At 41.8% G+C, this 15846-nt stretch overlaps 1 protein-coding gene across 2 annotated transcripts; it reads right to left on the reverse strand.

Annotated features, from left to right (window-relative positions):
* Positions 1-36: 36 nt before the first annotated feature.
* On the reverse strand, positions 37-9685 carry yme1l1b (YME1-like 1b). 2 transcript variants are annotated; one of them, XM_076295169.1, is made up of 18 exons: positions 9555-9685; positions 8635-8757; positions 8249-8429; positions 8026-8124; positions 7781-7884; positions 6103-6253; positions 5728-5811; positions 5300-5452; positions 4931-5083; positions 4713-4845; positions 4520-4582; positions 4316-4428; positions 4071-4226; positions 3638-3789; positions 2759-2885; positions 2539-2612; positions 1912-1998; positions 37-1681 (listed from the first exon to the last, which is right to left on the reverse strand). In XM_076295169.1, the coding sequence occupies exons 1-18, from the start codon at positions 9585-9587 to the stop codon at positions 1538-1540; spliced, it is 2130 nt and encodes a 709-aa protein (XP_076151284.1). In that variant the 5' UTR covers positions 9588-9685; the 3' UTR covers positions 37-1537. The 2 variants fall into 2 exon arrangements, with proteins under 2 accessions (XP_076151284.1, XP_076151283.1); XM_076295168.1 differs by having other exon boundaries at positions 5300-5473.
* Between the last annotated feature and the right edge of the window lie 6161 nt (positions 9686-15846).

Genomic DNA, 15846 nt, shown 5'->3' on the forward strand with positions numbered 1-15846 from the left:
AGAGACATTACAAATAGCCACACATGCTAGACGGAGTAGGAGTTGTTGTATACTTTATTTATAGCTTGGGTTTGACAAATCTGTCAAGTTCGGACACAAAAAGCATAAAACTAAATACTCAACTTAAAATACCTCTATACAGCTATATACAATGTTCCCATTGAAGTGCTTTAAATATGTACAATACATAGCATGGGTAAAAAGGCAAACACAAGGGCAAGATGCAGAAGCCAGGGCAAGAGTTGTGCACTGAATAAACATAACCAGATTATATTTTGTGGATTTAACATGGCAAACTACTAATAAGTCCAAAGCAAATGAACCAAAACATTCAAAATGTATGTAAAAGGTGCTCAGAGTCTTCCGGGTATGACTCTAGCATACATAAACCATCATATTTTTCTAAACTGTATGTCACCGGGGGAAATAAATCAGCAGTTTGATTTAAAAAAAAAAAAAAAAAAAAAAAAAAAAAATCCCCTAAATACATAAGCATAGAATAGTTTCCCTTAAAGGACCGTAGCTAAATTAAAAGCAGTCACACTTGAATAGGCCAATATCTCCTCACTGATATGCATGAAACAGGGAGTCTGTATAACACAGCCGTGGCCAGCCATTCACCAGACACCAATCCCCTCACATCCAGCCATTCACCAGACACCAATCCCCTCACATCCCTGAGTCGCTCATTAAAAAAAAAGTCCATGGAGCCGGTCATTTCAAAGACTTTCTATCAACCTCATCAGTCCCACGCCTTTGTACACACACACACACACACACAAACACACACAAAGGGGCTCCTGTGGCGTGTACACACTCACACACTTACTCTTCACAGCAGGAGAAACATACAGAAGACATGCTTGCGTTCAGATGTTGATTGCAATTTCAAATGACCGAAACGGCAGCAGCAATTTCCCCGTGTTCAGTTAAAGCATGGTTATACACTCACACACTTACAGTTTTGCATTGACCAAAGTGCTACGAACGATGCATTCTTTTGCACCTCCTCCCAAGAAACAAATACCTCCATCTAAAGATTTCTGAAAGGCCACCTTTTACAAGAAGCACACACACATACAGAAAACACAACTGGCATTCATTTGAGAAACCACCAACCAAAAGACATCAGATGACATCTGACAACACGTATGTACTGCTGGCCTTATATCTGTTTTATTACTAGTGACATGAGTGGCTTGCTGCTTGTGGGCTTGTTTGCCATGGAACAGATGACTTGATCCAGTGCAGAGGGATAGCGTGGGTATAACAGGTAGTGAAGACAGTCAACAAACAGCCTGAATAGTCACAAGACATACGTGGACAGACTTTGATTGGGTGAACAATTCCTGGGCCCGGTCCTGCGGACTACTTCTCTTGTGCGCCGAGGCCCAGAGGATAAAGTGACAGATGTGTAGCCTAGACACGTGGTCAAAAACACTTGGAGAAACTAGCTTGTGCGGCTTGACTTGTTGTTGTTGTGGTTGCACATGTACATTCAGGACTCGTGGCTTTAGCCTCCTAAAGCCTCCAGAGCTTATCTGGTCTGCAGAGCCTTCCCTTCCAGGACCATTTGGATCTCTTTGGCGTCCAGGGTCTCGTATCGGAGCAGGGCCTCGGCCAAGTTCTTGTGCTCCTTGGTGTGGCTCTTCAGGAGTGCTTTGGCCCGCTCATAAGAGTCCTGGACAAGGAGGATAAGCACATGCCTCAAGGATTATCAAATGAAATAGGCAGAAAATAGTTTCATGGTTTTAAGGGAACTAAAATTCATGTACTATTTAATTTCTGGGTCATGTTTTGGCTTGCCTAAACATGATTTATAAAATCACTAATATTTACAGAATGACTTATGGCTACATCATGTTTTATGTTCCTGAAACTATTGTGCAGTGTCTGTGCAGGGTCACTTACCCTCAGGAGTATCCGGACTTCCTTCTCAATAGCTGCTTGTGTCTCTGGGCTCTGCTTTGTCTGGTCTACATATGTCATCACACCCAGCTACAGCAATAGTTCAAATGAAATTACTAAGTTTCAGAGTCGCTTGTTTACAGAGAATTGTATGGTGTACATTTTACATAAAGGGGAACTGTGGTGTTTTTGAATTGGGCCCTATATTTTTAATGGTTTTGGACCAAATTGTTAGTTCCTTTACATTTACAGCAGTGCAAACACACATGCATGTGATGTTATCTCCGTCTCCATGTTACCAGACTTGTTTAATTGCATTTTGTTAGTCCACAGTGTGTGTCCATATGAACATCGTGCTTCCGTTGCCTGAAAGAGCTTCCGTTTTTAAGTTGACTATTTTCGCGTTCTAACTCAATGCTTGACAAAATTAGTTAATTTCCTTTCTGTGTAAAAAGTTAGTTGCAAAACCATCTATAAATATGGCCCAGGTTGAGAAACAGTCAGTGTCAACTCCAGTAGGAGGAAGCTACAGCATAACTAATGCATGTGCATGCCTAATGCAATGATAACCATGCAAATTTATGTGAGGACACAATGTATCTGAATTAGTGGGAATGACTAGCTGTTTACCTTTTCACTCATTCCATATCGAGTCACCATCATTCTGGCTATCTTTGTTGCACCATCAAAGTCACTTGATGCACCTACAGAGGGAACAAATGTGTTGGTTTTACATCTTAGGCAAAAACAAAACAAAACAAATCATAAAATCAAAACATCATTTGAGTTCTCTCTCTAAACTAGAAGAAGTCCACAAGAGAATTGGAGTAAGAAGACGGGGAGTGCTGACCTGTGGTGATGTTTTCGGCCCCGAAGATGAGCTCCTCGGCCACGCGGCCCCCCATGCTGACGTCCATCTGGGCCAGCAGCTGGGCTCGGGTCTCGCTCCAGCGGTCGTTCTCTGGCAACATGGACACCTGCAGGAACAAGAGGGCTCATCAGCAAACACACACACACACACACACTTCCCCTTCAATTTCTGATGAAGACGAACTGATTACAAGACCATTAGAGGGCCATCAATGTGAAGGCCATTTGTTTTCCTCCAGTGATTATACGGACTGCATTGCCCATGCATTTGCATTGGCCATGCAAATTTCAGAAAGTATTGAAGTGAAGGATACAGTTCACAAGAACACAAACTCTCACAGAGAGGAAGTGAAGTCATAACTACAAAACACCTTTGCTCAAAGGCCATGTTCTATTACAGTACATACAGTGGCAAGAAAAAATGTAAACCCATGCTAAAGTTGACTAAAAAGAGGAATAAAAAAAATCATCTTTTGAAAATTGATCTTAATGCCTTAATTAAAAAAATGAGGAAAAATCCAACCTTTAAGGACACCAATTTTCTTTGTGAATGAATAATGTATCGCAAATAAATACATGTTCTTCTTTAAAATACAGGAGGCATAAATATATGAACACCTATGTTACATTCCCATAGAGGCAGGCAGATTTTTATTTTTAAAGGCCAGTTATTTCATGGATCCAAGACACTATGCATCCTGATAAAGTTCCCTTGGCCTTTGGAATTAAAATAGACCCACATCACATACCCTTCACCATACCTAGAGATTGGCATGGTTTTATTTCAGTTAGCCTATTAGCTGGTTTGATTTGCATTGAGCTCAACAGCCTTGCTGAGCCACAACTGTGAGGGACTTACATGGCCCAGGGTAGGGCCTCGTGGCATGATAGTGGCCTTGTTGATAGGCATGGCGTCTTTGGTGTAATATGCAATAATGGCGTGTCCAGACTCGTGGTAGGCCGTGATCCGTTTGTTCCTTTCGTCGATCTCTGCACTTCTCCTCTCTGGGCCTGAACAATAGATAAGGGAGGAGACAAAGGGTGAGAGGAGGAAGAAAGAGATGGAAACAGCTGCCTGTATAAAGATAGGAATTTACTTCAACAAAGACACCATATCACCCACTAAAAGTACAACTCTCACCCTGTAGTCTGTGAATGATTGCTTTCAGGAGTTGAAATCAATGTTCTACCCTTTCTCAAAACTGCTGTGTATGTGGACAGTGGACAAAGTGGACAGAGGTGGAAGTCCACACTACCCCTGAGACCACTGCAATGCTACCCCTGCTACGTACCCATGAGGATCTTGTCCTTGGCAAACTCCAGCTCCTTCAAGGTGACCATGTCTTTGCCGTCCACAGCTGCCTTCAGCGCCGCCTGGTTCACCAGGTTCTCCAGCTCTGCCCCAGAGAACCCCACGGTTCCCCTGGCAATGATCTCCGCCTCCACAGCTGCAGGAAACAGCACATGGTCTTCTGCATTAGGGGATTTACACTTTAACCAGTCCCTCTTATCTCTCCATGAGACACAAGAGACGTACCTGGGTCTACTTTGATCTTCCTGAGGTACCACTTAAGGATCTCTGTGCGTCCTTTTACATCTGGCCTGGGGACGGTGACCTGCATGTCAAACCGACCTGGCCTTATCAGAGCACTGGTTCAGAAGGGAAGGAGGAGGAGACGTGCTATTAACCTCTGGTCAGTTCACAAACCAGCTAACTATAGGGCTCATTCACAAGACTTACTTATCCAAAGCTTCCGGGAAGTTGGTCGCCCCAATGATGATGACCCCCTCATTTGGTTTAAACCTGAGAATATTCAAATCAGTGATCAGACCAAGCCAAAGTCAACAACACACAAAGGCTGATGTGTTACACTGACCGACACCTGTGTGCCATAATGTGAAGAGCACTGAAGCGGTCTTTTCACAAAGCTCACCCATCCATCTCAGCCAGGAGCTGATTAATGGTCTGTCGGGAGTAAGGATGCATGGGTGACTCGATCCTCTTGCCCCCCACACTGTCCAGCTCATCGATAAAGATCACACATGGAGCATTGCCCTTGGCTTCCCCTGAGGGCAGACACATGCATCGATAAGCCATTGGTGGAGGCGCTGGGGGTATACTGGTATTGTGTTATATTGGTAGATCACTCACTGAACAGGTTCCTGATGCGACTGGCTCCAACACCCACAAACATCTCATCAAACTCAGAGCCAGAGGCATAGTAGAAAGGGACATCGGCCTCTCCTGCCACAGCCCTGGCCAACAGAGTTTTCCCTGTGCCCGGAGGGCCGACAAGCAAGATGCCTGCTCAAAGGGAACGCTAAATGAAAATCAAAACAAACACAACCAACACACACACTCACACAATATCTCTACCATGACAAAAACGTCTCCCAGTACGATTCCCAGAGTTTACAAGCCCTATTCGGAAAAGCACAGCAACAACATGCCTTATGGAACTGAGTACATGTAGACGCTACGCACTGGCTCATGAAACTGGGATTATAGGTGCAGACTTGCCTTTGGGCAGTTTTCCCCCGAGGACAGTGAATTTCTGTGGGCTCCTCAGGAACTCCACCACCTCCTGCAGCTCGTTCTTGGCCTCCTCCACCCCCTTCACATGCTCAAAGGTCACATTTTTCATCTGAACAGGGTCCACCGCTGAGTCCAATCCTGATGTGGTTCGGAATCGCACTGTCCGGAATGGTTAGATTAAAAGTTCACACTCAAACGGCACTCGGGGAAAACCGCATGCGTGGATTTCCCAATGATTGACATGCCCGGGGGCGGGGATGAATGGTGAGAAAAGCGTGTAAAAACCATCCACCATAAACAATTAGAGTGCGCACGCTTAACTGCAGTCAAACATGCACTAAGTGCAGTAAAACGTTGTTTGTGAACTGCAAAGCAAGCCAAACTGTGGGCCAAGATAGAAAGGGAGTCTTTACCTGACAGAAAGGGCGTCTTGGAGAGTCCGTACAGGCCCACCAGCAACAACACTAGCAGGATGAGTCGAGTCCGCCTCAAGGCCTCTGCCATTCAAATAAAAACATGCATATAAACTCATACCAATCACCTTTATCAGTACATCAAATATTGTAGCATACAAATAGTCTAAAAGACATACAGTATTTCATGAATTACTACCATACATTTGGTTTGACTTCCAAACACACACACACACACACACACACACACACACACACACACACACACACACACACACACACACACACACACACACACACACACACACACACACACACACACACACACACACACACACACACACACACACACGAATAATAACACAGGGGTCAGACCTTGTGTGCGCTGAGAAAGTGCTTGGGCTTTCAGGAAACCTTCAGCAAAGCCAGTCTTGAAAGCGTCATGCTGTCCGTTGGGAATGTTTCTGGTTTTAAGCATCTTGTCAAGAGTTTCCACCTCTTGTCCCTTGTCTCGTGTCAGGAAATTCTTCAAAGGAAAAGCATAAACCAAGCTCATTCATCACAGTTTATGTGAAACTGGAGGCACTGCTTTCACAATTACTCTGGATTACGTTTGTCTGAATTAATTCAGTTGAAGTTCTCTGCCAATTTTTCCTACAACTAAATTATACAACTGATGAAAATGGTATGATGTTTATTCTGCATATAATGGGTTTGTGAAGAGCAAGGACTTATCTCTTGATCACAGACATTCTTACATTCCTCATCTCCTGTTCTCCTATGCCCCATATTCACAATCCTGGCTATGACCATACTCATGTTCACATTCGTGGCTATGACTATACTCATATTCACATTCCTGGCTAGGGTCGGTACTCGCTTGTAAACAGGCAGGCTGCGGACATGTAGTTGATCTTATGCTTTTAAGTCCACTTGGAGTATGTCCAAGTCCACTGTTAGTGCCATTTTAGCATTATGACCACGTGGACTTGTCTGCATGGTGATAAAAAATTGAAGAGGGTCAACGTACGTCCACACAGAGCCACCTGTACTGTACACCCTCTGATGACGAAAGTAATATTACTAACTCCTCAGCAGACACTTGTGTAAGGAAGTTGGAGGAAGTTGAGGTCTCCCTCATTAAAGTAAGATGAAGTTGTGTAGGTATCTGGTTCAGAACTGGGCATGACACATACCAACCTTAATAGCTATAACAACTCTTTTCCATATGCACTTCTCCTCCAAATAAGAAATCACATACCGGTATTCACAGATCATGATCAGTGATAAAGTCAGATGCTCCAGAGCTAAGGCTGCTTGCCCCTTAGGCTACGTCTACATCATTGCGGATTCCTTTGATTTTTTTTCCAAGATCGACCGCGTCCACATCTATCGTATTCGAACTCCTGAAACAGAAAGATTAGAATCCGCTGGCGACCCTATAGTGTGGACGCTTAATACAGAAACATCTCATTACAAGTCCATGTTCCCTTCCTGATTGGACCTTGTCAGTCTGATGTTTCCTTCCCTGATTTGTTGTGCACCCATCATGTGATAATGACCATGTGCCCCTTTTCCAGAAGTCCACAACAAACTCCACGACAAACTTCCTTAACATTATAGTCTATGCTCACTTCGACCAGAATGGCAATAGATTTATATGCAACTTACTTCAAAGAAGTGGTATACGGTTATAACAGTGTATGTGATAAATAAATTCCTGCAGATCTTGAGAGGCACCATGTAATGTTTCAAAATGTCCACCATATGAGGCATTTCGGTAGTTTCTTCACTTAGCATGTTCACGTCAATGGACGAAATGGTCATTGTTTATCTGACCTAGAATCAGTAACAGGAATGTAGGACTTGACAAAGGGTAGACATAAGTGAATGGTTGTGTGATTTGCGGATCAATGGTGTAAAGTGGACGCACAACATTTTGATTTCGTCTCACTGTGGACGTAGATCAAATTCGATAACGGAACCCATTACGAAACAGAATCCGCAATAATGTAGAGGTAACCTTAGTTTTCAACAATACAGTGTAACAAACCTTCATGAAAGAAGGAGTAAACCCCTCAGATTCCACTGAGCGATCGAAACCTTGCAATCGTCTTCTAGACTTCAAGGTCTTAAAGCCCCGACTCTGCTGCCATGCTGAGAAAAGAAAGAGACTTCACAATTAAACATCCAAACAAACAGCTCCAATTAAATGGTCATATTAAGTAAGCAGTTTATTAACAGGTCAAGATTGAAAGACAGTTAACAAAACATGAGTACTGATGACAAGTGACTTACATGGCCAAAACTGCATATCTACATGTAAAGTCTGAAGAGGAGAAATATTCTGTCTACAGAAGATTGGGGAAGCCCCACAAATACGCCCACCTGAAAATCCTACCATAAGGAGATACAGAATTAGAATAAGAGAGCAAGGTAAGTTTATGTGACCAAATATGGACATTTCAAACCATGCATATGCTTATATTAATAATGCTAAAGTATCACGATAATTTCTCACCATGCTTGTTGTGGAAGAATGACTCTGTGGAGCTGTGGGAGGTTTTCCATGGGCTTTTGGCTGGGTTTGGGGCTGGGAGTGCCCCCTGCTGGACAATGCTAGGCAGCAACTTATTCATTATTTCATCTAGTTGTCCTACCCCTAGGTCTGTCAAACCTAGCTCCCTCAGGTTCCAGGTAGTCTGCAGATTACAGCACACAATCTGATATGATTAGGGGAAACCAGGGGGAAATTTGTGGGATTTGTATTCAAAAATGCACCTTTAAGCAAATACATAGTGAGGGAGGACAGATCAAGAGAGAGAAAGAGTTTGAAAATCCATGTAGAGGGCAAGATGGTGAGAAACCTTTGAACAAGTGTGTGTGTGTTTAAAATGAGAGTGATACCTCTGTGATCTGTACATCTTGTTCTGGGGCCTGATCTCTATGCTGAACTCTGCCAGACGTGCTACTAACAGAGCTCTTGAGAGAATGAAAGGCATTGATGAGGTGGCTCAATTGGACTGTAACCTGAAACCACAAGTGAGTCCATCTTATTAACCCCCATAATTTATCTTATTTATATTATTTTAATTAATTTATTTACAAAATGTACAGGAAACTGAGCTCATTCAAACGTTGGAGGATGGAGAAATTGCGTGCCAACAAACATAACGTGTTGTTCACCTCTGGAATTGTTCATTTGAGACAATGCATCAAACATATGCAAAATCATATGGCAGATCCTTGCTTGTGTTTTAAACCTACACAGTCCAAAGAAACATGGCTCTGACTTTCTCATGAACAAGGTTAAATGTCATCTAACGTTAATAGAGCTGGCTACAGCTAAGACAGCTGGTCACGTTAGCACGTTTGTATTTTAACGTTAGCTGGCGTAGGTAAGCCACTATCCTACTTTTCCTCACAACTCGCATGTTAATGTATTCACGCTGGCATCGCTAACGCTGCGAGATTAAATAACGTCACATAGTTGACAGATTCATAAACAGGGGCCTTCAGATATCGAAAGCGTTTAGCGAGCATAGGGGTTAACAAACTTGTTGCGTGCTCGGATTACCTTGTCAACAACATAAAGGAATTAACACAGACATATATATATATATATATAACGTTACACTGATAACATCGTAGAAGAGGGCGAGATTAAACTAAATGAATTGAGATTAAATGACCAATCATCATCATACCGAGCAAACTATCGAGGTGCCAGTTAGCATCGATAGCTTGTGCTAATTTTAAAAGGGTGTTAGCGCAGCAAGCTAATCAACGCTGTTTAGACCAACCAATAAGTTGCTCCACTGTCATACCTGTGGTTGCAATGTAGAAGACAGGGAAAACATTTCTGGATATTTTTTGCTGTGCCCTGTCTTGACTTCGTATGCCCTCCACCAATGTCCTGTCCCAGTCAACTCTCTCTGCGGCTTCTTGCACGCAAAAGAGCAAACAGTAACGCTAGCGTAAACAGTATCAACGTAATTTCCGGTGATTTTAACCCTTATGCTGTGTTCCAGGGAAATATGACCGTTTTGAAACATAAGGTCTTCACTCAACCTTTTTAGATTGATAAAATTAAAGCCCATGTGAAATATTTCTGATGCTAATGTTAAAAAAAAAAAAAAACCACACATATAACATCTATGGCAATATATAACCATATGCCTAACCATACTCATGTCATATATGATATGACATTATTTCAGTCTGACCTAGCCTATTTATAATAGAGTAGGATATTTAGTATTCTAGTTGTTTGTTTGTTTGTTTGTTTGTTTGTTGTGAATAGGGCTTCAAACTACACAAGTACTAATCTGCTTGGACCCTGTTTATTGACTTTATTGCATCTGTTTTCATTACTGTCTTTATCTATCTTTTCTAACTATGTACTACATGACCGCTACATGGTGACACCTATGAAAATAAAATGCAGTAAAGCACACTTCCCAAATCCTCTCCATCCCCTAGTCCTATATCTCTGTGTAAACATCAAGTTTTACATCTTCTCTTTTGGTTACTCAATGATTTTTAAATGCAACACAACCATACAGTCTGAACTGCTTGAAGTGCTTGACGTGCCTGCGTGCGTGTGTGTGCATGCTTCACAAACTGTCAGAACAGACAAAATATACTCTGAGTCTGGTGACACACCAATGCATGCATTGCACAAGTATACTTCTGCCATTATGCAGCACTCATATTATACATCAATGTGTACTAGTGTTTATGTGTGTGTGTGTGTGTGTGTGTGTGTGTGTGTGTGTGTGTGTGTGTGTGTGTGTGTGTGTGTGTGTGTGTGTGTGTGTTTGTGTGTGTGTGTGTGAGTGTGTACATACAAAGGTTTGGAATAGTCTTTAAAGGGTCTTTCTTTTTCAGACTACAGTATTTCTACATTGTAGAACAAAACTCATGTGCATCATCATAAACTTCATAAGATGATCATTTAGAACAGGGATTCCCAAACTGTGGTACGTGTACCACCGGTGGTACTTCAGCTTCCACTAGGGGGTACGCAAGATGAAAAGGGCAATGTCAGAAAGGTATTTTTCAAAATCTTAAGCTTTTGTTCTTTGTGTTTCATAATGTTGTTCTCCACACTGTTTTTTAAGTGTGTGAGCTCATAGACCAGTTGCACATTTTGATTTTGTTATTAGTTATCATGGGATAATTATGATGCCTGGAATGCGTCAATAGAATGTGTTACGTTTTTATGTATCGGATGGTGGGGGTACGCAAGCCGAGTCAGTGGTAGGTGGTGGTACGCAGAAAAAAAGTTTGGGAACCACTGATCTAGAATACGCCTTGATATGAGTGAACGAAAAGCAGCCAACAATTTAAAGTCAAAGTCAAAGTCTGCTTTATTGTCAATTTCTTCACATGTCAAGACATACAAAGAGATCGAAATTACGTTTCCCACTATCCCACGATGGAGACAAGACATATTTTACCAATTAGGTCCACAGACAAACATAACATTCAAGTAAACAATATAAAAAGTAAATAAGAAGGCACATACAATGAAGAAATAAGAGCAGCAAAATTTGGGTTGAAATTGTGCAATTGTGCATACAGTAGACAGTCAATATAATAGTGCAAAAGTCAGGCCAATAAATGGCTGAGTATAGTTCTATTTGACCTAAGTACTAAGTACTAAGTACTTTTTCTTAAATAGTTAAATATATAGATATATAGACTTTACTTTACTTCTGCACTGTTGCACTGTTGGACTTACTCATTTGCATCACCATGACCACTATCACCATTGCACTACCACCATGACACTCATTCACACACCTTAGAGCACATTAGAGAGTCATTGCAAGTGCCTCTGATTGATTAATCACCACTATGTGGATACTGTTTTTTAGAATTGATTTAGATTAAGAGTTAGTTAGTATAATTTGTATTTTTGTAATTTGTATTTTAGTATATATTTTTATATTTGTAATTTGTATTTTTGTCATTTGTATTTTAGTATATTTTTATATATTGTATTAAGTGTTAGTTAGTGTAATTTGTATTTTAGTATATTTAGCATATTCTTTATCTTCTACTGTCCTTATTGCTTAGTTGTGTTTTTATATTATATACTTTAATTACTCTTTCTGCTGTTAAAGAATGTGTTTGTGTTGTATGTATGCTGCTGACACCTTGAATTTCCCCTGGGGATTAATAAAATATCTATCTATCTATCTATCTATCTATCTATCTATCTATCTATCTATCTATCTATCTAAGTATGCAAGTGGCATAGTGGTGCAAGTTATGTAAGAGCAGCAAAAGTGTGTTCAGAAGTGTTTTCAGGACAACAACAACAAGTTGCAAAGTGTGCAAGTGTACAAATGGAGTAGTGCAAGTGGAGTAGTGCAAGGCAGCCATTGTGGGTCCAAAAGTCCAGGATGTTATGTGGCTGAGGGTGGAGGGGGGAGAGGGGGGAGAGAGTTCAGCATCCTAACAGCCTGGTGTATGAAGCTGTTGGTGAGTCTGGTGGTGCGGGAGCGCAGGCTTCTGTACCTTTTCCCAGAGGGCAGTGGATCAAACAAATTGTGAGCGGGGTGACTTGCATCACTCACAATTGTGGTCGCCTTGCGGGTGAGGTGGGAGGTGTAAATGTCCTTCAGGGAGGGGAGTGAAGCACCAATAATCCTTCCAGCTGTGTTCACTATGCGCTGCAGGGCTTTCCTGTTGTATTCAGTTGTATTAACAAGTGCTCAACATGTATGGGAACTCATTCAGGACTGTTGGAAAACAATTCCCAGTACCCAGTAACTAAATGGTTGAGAGAATGCCAAAAGTAAAATGCTGCCATCATAACAGATGTTTTGAAGAGTCTAAAATATGAAACATTTTGCTTTGTTAGTTCTTGTTTGTTTACTACATAACCCCATGTGAGTTATGTAGTTCTGAGTTTTAAGTTTTGTTCTACAATCTAGAATAGTCAGAAAAAGAAAGACCCATAAAAGATTAGATGTTTCCAAACTTGTACATGGTAAGCATTTGTTTATGTATGTATGTATTTATTTATCTATGTATTTATTTATTTATTTTATTTTTTAATTCAATCTGAGTCTGTCCACTTAATGCTTTTGATCACACCTTCCTGCTTGTTTTACCACACGTGCAACACTGTGCATGCACTCTTGTTGTCACCATGAGATTCCATTTTTGACAGATGTACGGACATTGGTCCCTGGTTTGAGAGTGATAAATCCTGGCGGAAGACGTTCAAAAGAGAAGAGAAGAGGGAATTTCTCAGGCTTACAATGCTTTCAAGAATGCTTTGGGCCCTTAACGCAACTAAATAGGCAAAATATTCACCATCCATCAAATCCATCATGACTTGAAGGCACACTTCTTAACTGCATCCAACATAAACGGAAGTCCTATAGCCTAATCTATGCCCTAAACCAGACTCACCTTGAACATCACCTCAGTCAGAGACAGCAAGCTATTCTCTCCACAAGGAGTCGGCCTCCTCAGGGTTTGGCACCTGCTTGACCAGCTGGTCATAAAGTTCTCATCTTTCCACCCTCAGTTTCCCACGGAATTGGATTGGTGGGGGACTCAGATGGAGCAGGTAATGGGGACTGGAGGCAGTAGTGTGAGAAGCACCATGCATGTTTACCAAGAAATGAGAGCTATTCATTTCCAATATTTGAATATAAGCTTACCTCCTTTGGACTCTTTATATTATTATCATCACGTAAAATTATCATTTCCATTTGTGATACAGGGCCTCTCTTTTCCTTGCATTGCTGCCTTACATGTTCAAATTAGACGGATAATTATCAGGGAGATGTCATTTTAGCGCACGCAATTCAATTTGGGTGTTTCATTTGTATTAACTCTGAGGCGATTTTGTCATAGTTAGTGACACTCGATTATTTGTGTAGTATTCAGAACCATTTGTTTGTTCCATTGCATTAATGTAATACTTGAGGAGCGCGCTCTCTATGCTGCAAGTAGAAGTGCACATGTTGGTAACGGGCAGTGATCAGGCAATGAGCCTGATTTGGACATTTCTGACTCATCCGTCACTCGCATAGACGAACCTTCTCTGCAGAAATGCTGCAATGAGCAAAACGACAGACTGTACAGCAGTAATGCATTCCGACATTATCAATTGCAAGCCCACCTATTCAAGTATCAGTGTTAAACAATAATTGGCTCGATCTCTGAACACTGGTGGGCGAAGCGTCATGGGATTGTTGAAGGACTTGCATATATACTCGCCACCGACCTATCACTATAGCCTATCACCTTATTTGAACGTTGGAGTGAAGTGTGCCTATTTAAGAAAGATGGGAAATGGAAGTACCTCCCACCTTCTATCTTTGGAATCAAAAGGTTGAAACGAGTTGAGAGAGCGAGAGGGAGAACGAAGAAGAGAGAGTGAGTGAGAGAGAAAGAGAGGGAGAGAGAGAGAGCCGCAGTTGAGACTGGACTATAGGCTATCAGGTCTTCATTATTTCTGTAAAATGCGTTAGGACGCGATTGGTCTGTCATTCATCTGTTTATTGAAGTCATACGGGACGATTAAATATAAGTTCAGGTAAGTAATTTGAATCGACGCTGATTTACAAAATCTGTTACTATTTTCGTATGAATTGGTGTGGCTTTTACAGTTACGCGCGTACTGTCGATACGTCAGTCCTGGAAGATTTTGTTTATTGTTGTTTTATAGTTCTACAGCATATAATCTTGTCATGGGGCAAACATAGGCTACATGCCTGTGGAGAATGTTTTGCTGTGATTATGATCATTTGAATAAATGTAACAACGTGAGGTTCATCGTTTAGGTGGATGAGTGGTGGGGCAGTTTTCAGGCGGGGGTTTAAAACGCATTCTGTTCATGAGCGGAGTATCATGGCATGCCCGGAAAATAATGACAGTACGGACGTGATGACAATCCTCACCTATTTATGAATGAAACGAGCTGCGTACGATATACCAAGGGTGGATCGACAAACAGCTGCAGATGCGCTAGTGGTGATGCTCAAATCACGCTTTACTTCAAGACCAAGTCATTTATTTATCAGGACTGCTAAAAGACCCTTGTACACAAGTAGGAAGAATAAGCCACGGAGCCTGTGGGTAGGGCTAGGAAATAACGCTATAGGTTTTGCCCATGCACACAAAAAAACAATAGCCCACATGCGTGCGCGTCGGACTACATTTTCAACCATGCGTATAGGCTAGTATACCAGTCACGGAAAAGGTTGTAAGTTATTTGTGTCGACAGTTTAAAATGGGTCGTCACAGCAATATTCGCTGAATCCATGTCGGTTCTGTGAACGCTTTCAGTTTGTGTACGGATGGCAGTCAGCGCAGCCCTCTTGGTTGGTCTGCCGTGATTGTCTTTTGGAAAACAAGACCAGATTGCATTACACATTATCTTTGCAACAACGAAGCAATTAAGTATGTCAGTAGTCCGCTGTGAATACCATTTAAAGCTCATGGCTTTGCCTGAACGGGTGTAAAAGTGTGGGCAATGCACACATGTCAGCTTGATGTCCATACTCGCGTTGCTGAATGATATACCGACGTCACAGTGTAGACGACGTGCATTCACAATAATGGCTATAATGGTGCTGCCGGGTGCTGCAGACGTGGTTTGTAGGGACATTATCTTCGGTTATAACACCTTGAGGAGTAAAGGCCGTGCAGTACTCTACGTTTGGTGTACATTCATTTGGCACAACATGTTAGACGCATGGCGCATGTGGTAATGGCGCAGAATATTTGCTTGTTTTGTTTCAGAGTGTATCAGAAGGTATTGTATCCATAATGATCCCTGTCTTTCTTTTGTTTTGCATAAAACCTTGCCTCAAGGTGGCCCACTAATCTGTGCCTTGTAGAATGTTAGTCATATTAATTAACCTATAGCAATAATGGGTGCTGTGGGGTAGAAGATGCAGCTTGATAGATGACCATTGGATCTCTGGGACATCAAAAACAAACAAAAACAGTGCCTGCATATGTAAGATGCTTTCCATGGAACAGAGCACTTGAGAACACGTTCTGGTCTTCTCTTCATTTATAGTACCAGCAACCATGGCCATGTCTCTTTCTTCTATGAGCCAGGATCAAAGGGTGGTCTCTTTC

The sequence above is a fragment of the Alosa pseudoharengus genome, unplaced genomic scaffold (assembly GCF_046254945.1).
Source record: "Alosa pseudoharengus isolate Yale_2024_CS ecotype anadromous, Long Island Sound unplaced genomic scaffold, YU_APseudo_1.1 YU_APseudo_1.1_scf_2, whole genome shotgun sequence".
Taxonomy (NCBI): domain Eukaryota; kingdom Metazoa; phylum Chordata; class Actinopteri; order Clupeiformes; family Clupeidae; genus Alosa; species Alosa pseudoharengus.

What these genes read in the sequence shown, in the direction of transcription:
- yme1l1b (XM_076295168.1), bottom strand. Translation starts at nt 9,587, where the DNA reads ATGTTTTCCCTGTCTTCTACATTGCAACCACAG. An exon ending in CTCCTGGCTGAGATGGATGG is followed by an intron (nt 4,583 to 4,712) that starts GTGAGCTTTGTG and finishes GAATATTCTCAG; the next exon opens with GTTTAAACCAAATGAGGGGG. An exon ending in GGCCGAAAACATCACCACAG is followed by an intron (nt 2,613 to 2,758) that starts GTCAGCACTCCC and finishes TTCCCTCTGTAG; the next exon opens with GTGCATCAAGTGACTTTGAT.